This window comes from Meleagris gallopavo, chromosome 3 (genome assembly GCF_000146605.3).
Source record: "Meleagris gallopavo isolate NT-WF06-2002-E0010 breed Aviagen turkey brand Nicholas breeding stock chromosome 3, Turkey_5.1, whole genome shotgun sequence".
NCBI lineage: Eukaryota > Metazoa > Chordata > Aves > Galliformes > Phasianidae > Meleagris > Meleagris gallopavo.
The window spans coordinates 29,346,081-29,356,160 of NC_015013.2; the positions used below are offsets into that span (position 1 = coordinate 29,346,081).

General features: G+C 36.0%; 1 protein-coding gene across 12 annotated transcripts in view; it reads left to right on the forward strand.

The window, feature by feature from the left end:
• The window catches only part of FHOD3 (formin homology 2 domain containing 3), a 370,085-nt gene that overhangs the window by 168,393 nt on the left and 191,612 nt on the right, over window positions 1–10,080 (forward strand). For all 12 annotated transcript variants that reach the window (XM_010708572.2, XM_031552794.1, XM_010708574.2 and 9 more), the window contains exon 4: window positions 1,196–1,263. In XM_010708572.2, coding sequence (XP_010706874.1) covers window positions 1,196–1,263 — 68 coding nt within the window. The remainder of the gene's footprint in view (window positions 1–1,195; window positions 1,264–10,080) is intronic.

The window sequence follows — 10,080 nt, forward strand, 5'->3', positions numbered from 1 at the left end:
TAGTTCCTAGGAGAGAAAAAAATATTTCATTTTGTAGTGTAGCAATTAAAAAAGAAACAGAAAGGGAAATCAAAAGAGAAAACTTAGAATTTTAAAATTTTATTTTCTCATAAGAATCTTTCTACTTCACCAGCATGCCCATCGATTGAATGACCTGCTGCCAATCCATTGCTGCCACCCACTGCATTGCAGGTTCTTGTGTGAGGATCTTTGTAGGAAGCAAAAGTGGCCACAAAGATTATGTGTTGGTTTGTAATCGACCTTATATTGCATTTGTGCAATTCAACGTGGAGGAATTTCAGACAGTGTAGAGTGCTGTTTGTAATCTCTCTCTGTCAAATATGTCGATGCAGTAGACCAGAAAGACTTGAAGAACCTTATATTCAGCTCTGCCATGCATTTCCAAATACACAGCGATAAACATGAGACATGTAACACAAGAGTTTTTCCAAAGGCACATATATTATGACAGATGCAGAAAGATAGCAAGGGAGTTTCTTTTGTCTGCATAAAATTATTTCCATGAGTATGCACTGGTAGAGAAATAAATGAAGGGGAATACATTTCAGTATTGGACGATGTAAAGAAGGCTTTTGCTTCATTTAGAAAAAGATCAAGATCAGTTTTCATGAGAATAAAACACTGTTTTGAATTATGCTTAGAACAGACTGTCCGGCTATTTCTGGTATTAACGTTCATTGCCATTGTAGAGAGGAATTAACAATAGAAAGATGAGAGCACAAGTAAAGAATGTCTGGAGGGAAGGCAGTCAAGGATGGGATTCAGAGACTCAAATTGTGATAACAAAAGCAAAGAGTATTCTCAGTTGTGTCTTTTGATACCGAGCTGGCTCTTTCAATTAAGCCGGAGTTTACCTTAATGGAAAAAGAGGAATATTTCTAGGCATTTTCAAAATTTCCTTATAATACTGTTTCTCACTGTATTGTATTACCTATAGTAAAATTACCTGGAAGATGCAGTCTGAAGTTATGGACAAGTAGTTCAGCTTTAATTCGTGCTTTTAATGAATAAGCGTGTTACTCTATCATATGTAAAAAACAAAGTTCTTTTCTTTGACATCAGTCTAGCTTATAGGACATGGGCACTACTCCTCAACTCTTGTGAAGTGTGTACTACCTTTGTTTGCAGTGCTGTCTGTTTTCTTAATGTTGAACTTTCTTCTGTTTTCTTTCAGAAAAGCTTTACAATTCCAATGGACGGGAGCTGAGACGAGCACTTTTCTCATTGAAGCAAATATTTCAGGTGAGCAAATAATGGCTTTAATTTTATTTTTTTTAATATTATTTATTTTATTTTTATATAGGGAATAAATTACAGTTCTGGCAGAAGAGAAAATTTTAGGACCTTATTTGTAATATGTGATTATCCAATTGCTTATTAAGGTGTTCTGTTTTTCTGTTCTTCCTTCCTGTTCCTGTTAGTCTTTTAAAAGGCAGGACCAGATGTGGGGTAATGGTAGACTTACTGGTTGGAATGAGAAAAGAGAATAAATCTGGACCTCCTCTTGCATGGAAACTTGATAGTGAGGACTGGAAGAGGGATGTGAAGAGAGGAGCTAGAAAACCTTTAACTGCGGTAGCAGCCCAGCATTTCTACAGACAAAATCTTGACAAACAAGCTAGGCTGAATCTACATCTAAACCCGTAAGAAAAAGGTGTAGTGGGAGAGCCCTAAAGATGTTAGAATTTAGTTCTAAATTAGGAGTATGGATTCACTGATTATTCCAAAGGATACTTTGTGGAGCTGAGTATTATTTGTGACTGATATGTCTAAAGTAAGGCATAGATTTGAATATGTGTGTTCATTTTAGAGGAGACCTGGAATCTGCAGGATTTTGTGTCTTGTGGAGAAGGGGCTGATGTGATAGATAAGTTGTGTTATGAAACTGAATTGGATGAAAAGCTTGGATTTCAGATTGGTTTTGCTGGCTAGTCAGATGGACTTGGTTAAGATGCCAGACCAAAAGGAAACCATGACTGGAAAAAGCAGGTCATTAAAAGGGAAAACAAAGTAGGTAGAAACCAGAGTGTACTGCAAATACAATCCTAAAATGGAGCTTAGGAGGACACACTCTGTCTCTATCAGGAAATATACATGAAATTAATAAGAAAAACACTTGTTTTCCTTTATTAATGAATCCCTATGAAGTGACAATCTGTAATATTGTCCAACTGCAGTTGGTAGGTACAAATTCATGAAATAGCTACAAAAGCTTAAAGCTGTTACTGCAGAAAATTTTATTTTGTTTTAAATAAACATTTATTCTAAGGAGAATAACAGCATGTCACAATTCTGCGAGACTAAAGAATTGCTACTTTCCAAAACACAAAATGTTTTCTGCAAGTTTCAAAGTATTCAGAATTTAGAAAATGTCAGGATGAAGATTTTCTTGAGCACTAGAGTAGCTGGTGAATCAGCTGATCCATTTTACGGAACATTTCGATAGCTGAAGATGCCTTTTTGTGGATCAGAACAAAGCCTTGAATTTTGAAACTTTTGAACAGGAAAGGAGTTCCAGTTCTAAAATGCTCTGGTCATCTCATAGCTGTAGATTAGAAAAAACATCATCTCTTCAAAGCATTCCTATGGAAGGGTTATTTGAGAATTGTGAGGGTGCAAACTGAGTTTCCCTGTGAGCTTGCTGCATGGGTGGACTGTGTGCTCAGAGGAAATATGGCAGTTTTCCAAGAACTGTCTTTGATTTCTTCCTTCTGTTTCACCTTAACTGCTTTGGGAAAGTATTTGTATTTCTGTCAATGTATATATTTGAGAGATTAATCTGAGCACTCACACATGTGTAGCACTAGGTACTAAACCTCTCTATTTCAACCCATACCACAGCCCTCATACCTCCCACCAAAACTTTTCCCACTTCGGGTTTTCATTTTCTCTTCCATCTATGTTCTTTGAAGTCTGCTATGTATTTCCAATTACTTTGTGCACAGTGCTTTCAGCTGACCCACTGGTAGGATCTCTGTCTTCCAGCTCATTAGGTTTTTCATGGAAATGTTTCAATATTTATCCATCTAATAAATATAATCACAGTTGACTAAGTTGAAGAGAAATGAAGGGAAAGGGAAGAGAGAAGCGCACAAACACTTCACTTGTGCAGGAACCATGGATCTACAGAAACCTGGACAGTAGAACTGTGATAGCACAGCTGAAGACCTTATCATAACCCAATCATAAAAGTTGCATAGGTAGTTGATATTATCCTTGTGTTTTCTGGCTTCTAATTTCTGTCTTGGCAAGTCAGCATTATTCTCTTAACATTTAATTTGTAAAAAAGAGATAATCAGACTTTCGGTGTGAGAGACAGTAAATTCAAATCTGATTTATTGGAAATGCACCAGTAATGAATGTGGTTTTTAAGGTAAGCATGCCTGACAGTTTCAGAATATAACTATCCTAGAATAACCTTCCCTGCTTCCTAGTATATATGATAAAGAAATTTTGGAATGACGTTATCATTTGAGTATCTACTTCTAGTTGAACGGTGGCCACTTGTCGAGCAAAGATACCCTTCAAAAGAGCTTCCTGTACCCTCAGAATGCAGGCTGTCATTAGTGGAGAACTGAGGAGACTTCCTCAGGATGCAGAGTATTCGTGTCGTGGTTTTTGGGGTAGTATCTGAGGTAGTGCACCTAATACTGGAAAATGGAATGCTATATGATGTAAGCTGCTTTTTGCCCATCACTTGTGTTGTAATTAATAGTAGCATAGCTAAGACATAGTATGATTTTACGTAGTTCATCTCCTAATGAACAGTGAGAAAGAATGTAAGATCATTTTTTTATATTTTAGAAAAATAAGCTGTGTTTTTTTTAGTGAAGAAAAAGAAATGTTAACATAACATTTCTAACGTTATGGTAATGTTGTAGACCAAACATTTTTGTCCAAATAGTCATACTTAATTTATCTTATAGTTCATGACATGAAATGAAATTAGCATTAGAAATCTGTTTTTCAACATAAACATTTGTTTAATTTTGAATCTCATCATATTTAGTATTTTACATTCTTCAGTGTTATAATGCAGAAATAAAATCTTGACTTTAAAACCAGACTTTATTTTTTTGAATAGTTTTTAGAAAGTTGTGGAGACTTCATCATGTCTGTAAGTGCCAAAGCACTTCATAACACCATATTTTTATAATCATTCATCATAACTGAGTTAATTTGGCACAGCTCTGTGTCAGTATCATTTTTAATTTAAAGACCTTCAAGGTAGTGTGCAGTCACTTATTTGCATTAAGTGGGAACAAGCCAAAGTGTTCCATCAAATAGAATTTCAAACAGTCAGAGCTTTTGGTTTTTCATGCGCAGCCTCAGTGAAGCTTAACAATGTTTGGCAAAAGCAGGACCTTTGTTTGAAGTTGTAAATGAAAGATTCATTTGGCTAGTACAAACCTGGAATTTCTGTTTGGTTTCTTATGGTGAGCTGTTTTTGGCAAAATGATAAAAGATGTAAGGAGCATTTTTCTTTGACAGAAATGTTGTTCAGTTGTTCTAATTCATTCTGTAGGGTTAATATAGTCATAGCTGTGATCTTTTGCTGGACTGTGCTCCGGTATTATTCGTCTGACTTGCCAATACAATTTTCTTTGTTCCACAAGCAGGGAAAGTAATGTTTGTTCTGTGGGAGCACTTGACTTTAAAATAACTAAGTGTGCACGTGTGTGTATACACCACATGCATATACCCATACAGATCTTACTGATGATCTTTGGACTGCAGTTTAACTCCCTCTGTATGTATTTTCTGACATATTTCTGAGATTATCAGAGATTTGTGAATTTTTGTGCAAAGTGATAAAAGTCCCAAAGACGTACAAGGACAGAATCCAAACGTGGCACTTACACAAGAACTGCTCCAAAAGTAATGCTTCCTGTTTTATTATGTTAGCCCACAATGTCAGAGGCAGATGGTGGCATGGCAGTAGAGATTGAGCCTCCCACCAGTATCCCATTAAATTTAGTTGCTGTGTGACAGATGGCAGCAGCGGGGCAGTCTGACAAAGTGACGTCTGATGTAGAAGTGCGTATGAAGCAAAGGTGAATTCCTCCATGTGGAAAAAATGTCAGCCATTGACATTCACTGACACTTACTGAACGTTTATGGAAACCAACCAGTGGGTGTGGGAACAGTGTGGCGGTGAGTGGTGCATTTCAGCAGTGGCAACAGGAACAGTGGGTCACCTCCACTGCTGCGGTTATTTACAATTGTGGCATGAGGGCTCTTGTTCATCACTGGCTAAAATGCATAGCTAATGGTGGTGACTGTGTTGAAAAATAGCGTTTTGTAGCTGAGAATTTGCTCTAGCAAACAGTGTTACTGTCCTCTTTGTTGTAGTTTCCACTGAAACAGAAAGCATCACTTATGGAGAGACCTACATAAAATCAGGGTCTAAAAACTTAGCAGTACATGATTGTGATATTCAAAACGTGATAAAAGTACAACTGCTTAGAACATTTAATTCAGTTTTAATCTTAAAATCAGAAAAATAGGATTCAAATCCTATAATTTTAAACTGTACTATCCAGTTTACATGATACTAAGAAAGAAAGCATAGCTTCAAATTACGTTGATTTGTGTAATTTCAAAGCATGAATAAGCTGGATGAAAACGTGATGTGAGAGAAATAAGAAAAGTACAAATCATCTTTCAATTATATGGAAATCTGTAGTCATGCATAAGTCTGCATGCCTTCCTAATATTCTGGAAAGTATTTTTAATCAATCAGTGCATTTGCTTTTCTGGAATGCAAACCTTAAAAGATGTATTTATCAGTATTAAGGAAAAAAAGCCTATTTTCTTTTAGGACATTTTTCCCCACTAAGTGTCATTCAACAAATGCGGGAGATATCCCACTGTCTTCCTTGAGGAGCCCTTTTGTTCTGTGATTAGAATATTGGATGACACTGTTGCAAAATTCCCTTGCAGAATTTTCTTCTATTGTTAAAAAAATTCATTAATCATTGCACAATTGAGCTTTGTGTAAAATGTTACAAAGAACAGCTATGTAGGGGCCTTGAAAACATTAACTAGGAGATGTTTGGATAGACATAATCTTATCAGTGAGTGAAATCAAATGTCACACACTTTGCCTGCTAAGGAGTCATCAATCATTCTTAGTTGAGCAGAAGGAGTTTTCTGTGTTTGCTTCATTGATCTCCAGGAAAGAGGCTGCTCCTTCCATTCCATTCCCGTGAGCATGACTGATTATTCCTCAGGGTCTGAAGCTATGAGGGACTTGATTTAGGGGCTTCTGTCATCACTTGTAAAGCAAACTGCCACCTGTCCCCATTTGGATGGGTTCTTGATTAAGTCACATAAGAGATAAACCTCTGCTACCTAACTACTTTAACTTCCTCAGGTAAGTAGCATAAGGCAGGAATGTTGTTTAATCTGATGCTTAGATGCCATCAAAGATATGATGGGGTCTTCTCTAGATGGCGTTTCCAGCATTTTTAGTTCTAGTACTAAATGGGGGGTGGGGAGAAGAATGCAGTTTATTGATGTATATTCTGTCCATTGAAGCGGCAAAGGATGAAATTCTGTCTCCATCATGTCAGTAGGAGAAAATCTTGTTAATTTCAATGTACGTTTTACCTAGTAGAGTGTATATACACACATGGAAAGGAGTGTAAAGAAATGGAGAAAGCCACAGCAGCACATTTTTTTGGTGTTCATTTCAAGCTGCAGTGGGATAACTACAGCTTGTCTCTAGGGGAGCAAACCAAGTTTTTCTGGCTAATAAATATGTATATTAAATCTAATACTGAGGTGTGATTTTTGTGTTCACTTCTGGCACTTGCAGGGAAATAATGTTATCTGAGAAAAAAAGATCCTGTAGTTATCTACATCTTCACTAACTGCAATAATAAAATATTTAAAGCAGCAAATTTCTTTGTAATAGTTCAGCTTAGTGAAATAGCATTAGAGTTTCTTTTCAAAGTTCTTTCTTTGAATCTGTTTGAAGAATTAGTACAGCTGAGTTCCCTCTGAAAGAAGGACTGCGTCATTGTAATGCTGTGTGCAGCTGAAACAGGTAGTCTTTAGAAGTGGTAGAACTGGATGGTAATTCTGGGCTCTTTCTCATATAAACATGGCGTCTTGCATCTTCTGTGTTATGTAGTGAAAGCCCGAAAAGGAAGCATTATAGTGTCACAGTAAGATGGCAGTCTGTTATATCTCCCTCATTTGATGCATGAAATGGTCAGGTTATGTAAAAGTAGTGAAGTTGAAGACCAAACTCACTGAACAAGCAAAACACTGCCTTCAGAGTAAAGGGAAGAAACTTTTTTGGAAGTAATGGTAAAGATCAGGCAACACCACAATAATTTGATTTTATAGCTGAAGAAGTGAGAATTTTAAGTATGAACATAAATGTAGTATGGGAAAAACTCTGCGGTGTAGACAAATCACCCTTCTCTCCTTAAATTTTAAATTGTCTTTTATCAGCTTAGCATATAAATGATCCTTTGTAATTCTGTTACATCCACTGAACATATTTCACCTTTTTTTTTGTTTCCTTCTATGAATAACTGCCAATTATATCTCTCTTACAGACTTATTAAATATCAGAAAAGTCTGAACATGAAAGATTATTTTCCTCCCTGGTTTTAATAGTGTCTTCTGTGTGTGCTAAAGAAAGAAAACTTTTGAGAAATCTAGAATATTAATGGACCAATTATTCATTCATACACAAAAAAAAGTGTCAATGAGGATCACAAAGTAATAAAAGAATGAGAAATAGTTGGAAGTAATGATACATTATTTCCATTAGACCTTGATAAGATAATACGAATATAAACTGAAAGTTTTCACATTTAAACTTTATCCTTTAACATGAATGTCCAATAGGAAAGAGCAAACTAAGTTGCTTTGATTTCCCTAGCCAAGATTTAATTAAAAAAAAAAAGAGAGAGAAAGATTTGCTTAACAGTAGTTTTAAAATGTTTTTTAATTTTTTTTTTGTAATGTATGAAGTATTGGTTGTCTAACTGCTACTATACTTTTTTTTGCTTGTTTTGTTTCCTGGAATTTAACGATCTCAATATTATTTAACTGTCTAATAAACACTGGCTTGGCTCTATGGAATCTCAACAAATCTAATAAAGCAAGATTTGATTATTTTCCATAGCTTATTTCCTCAAAGCTTCTTCATATGCTATGGGGCAGCTACTATAATAGCTATGTGGTTGATGCTGGATATCTTAGGTGTCTGAGTGTCTCTCGTTTCTCAGGTGGTATTCTTTGAAAAGTCTTTGCATTACTAAAAAGATACGTGCCTTGTTTCAAGCTTTATATGGTTATTTTTTATAAATATAAATCGAGATGGGTGAAAAAAAATGAAGGTTCTTTCATATTAGAATGTTTCCAAGTATCCTGAAGCTGGAAGTAATTCAGTCTTGAGAAGAACTGTATGTTTGGTATTGAACATTGATTTAGTTTTCACGTGTTTTAATTTTTAAAGTAATACTATTAAAACCTTTACTTTTCCCCTGAGTTACTAAGGATCAGAATGAAAACACTATGAAAGAGAGGACCCTTCTCCTAGCTGACTGGGAGCTGTGCTTTGTTTATGCTTTAAAAATAGGACCCTGACTGTGAGCAGAAGTTCAGTGGTTTAGTACAAGGCTTTCCTGCTTGAGCCTCGACTCATCCATGTATAGAATTGCACTTTAAGTGCTTGAGTAACTTAAGTTTGAGTGCTGATGCAATCTGGAGGTACTCGTAGAGCTCACATTCATGGATGTATTTGTATAAGTATGTGTGCGTATGTGTTCTGGATGATCTCTTTTCAGATTTGTTCGCAGTATGTGACTTAGCTCTTAAAATGAACTGAAATAAACAGTGTCTATTGAATTAGATGGTATCAGGCACTTCTGGAGACTGGCAAGCTAATATTTTAATTGTATCAATGATTTTAGAGTGCAAAGAGCAGAGCGTTAATTTGAAGTGTGGGAAAATAACTATAAATTATATCTTGGCATCCTGTGCTCTTTCAATCACTTCCTGACCATGTTTACTCAGTTTTCAAGCCAAAATGAGCTATTCTAACTGCAAACATTGCAAGCCAATCTTGATCTATAAAATGCAACCTGTTGCATAGCCAATAAAGAAACTGGACTCCAGAAATGGCCTGAGATTTCTGTTTCTAATAGAGCTCAACATAACTCTTTTATTACTCGATCACTGTAGTCTTGTCAGTGGGAGTAATTATTTTGCTGGTAAATTTAGCAGATGCTGTGATACTGAAGGCAAGTAGTAATAGTTAAAAAGTATTATTGTGGAGACTTTATTGTGCTATATGTATATTTACATATTTACATATTCCTAATGTAGGCTCTGGGGTCGTGTTGGTAGCTAAGCAGCTGAAAGAAGGGCCAAGAGGAACTGGTTGTTCATTATCCATTGCTACTGGGGGAAAGCATTTTTTAAATATACGTATTTTAAATTATATGAAGAGCTTATGTATGTGAAGCTCTCAGGTAATGGGAGTGAATTTCTGATAGATTTGCGCTCTCACGTTCCAAGCACTGCCAGGAATTGTCAGGTTAGAGATCAGCTGTGGGTGGTTGTTGTTTTTTTGTTTTTTTTTTTTCATATATTAGGGTTTGCCAGAACCAGAGGAATACTTAGGAAAAGATCAGGAATTTTCTGTTCTCTTTGAAGTATTAGGAGTCTACCTACAAGAGGTAGACTAATGTTCTGCCCTTCACTGATACTATTTTGAACAAAAAGAAATCCAGATTTTACATTTCTGCATTTACTTGCTTGTTAACAAGGAAGCTTTTGATTTTGATCGGTCATCTAACTTTCTCGTGATAGAGATCCAGATGCATTTTCATTTGAGGATATATACAAGCAAATGCCTGCAGTGGTACATGCCTTGCTCTTTGACCTGCCTTCTTCCTCCCTCTCCTTACCAGTCAACTGCTGCCCCCCTGCTACTGATTTACATCCCCCAATGAATAAAGCCTAATCCCTGACCCTTAATCCTAAAATCAGCTCAACTTTGTGATCCTATCTTGACTTTATAGGAGACTTAAA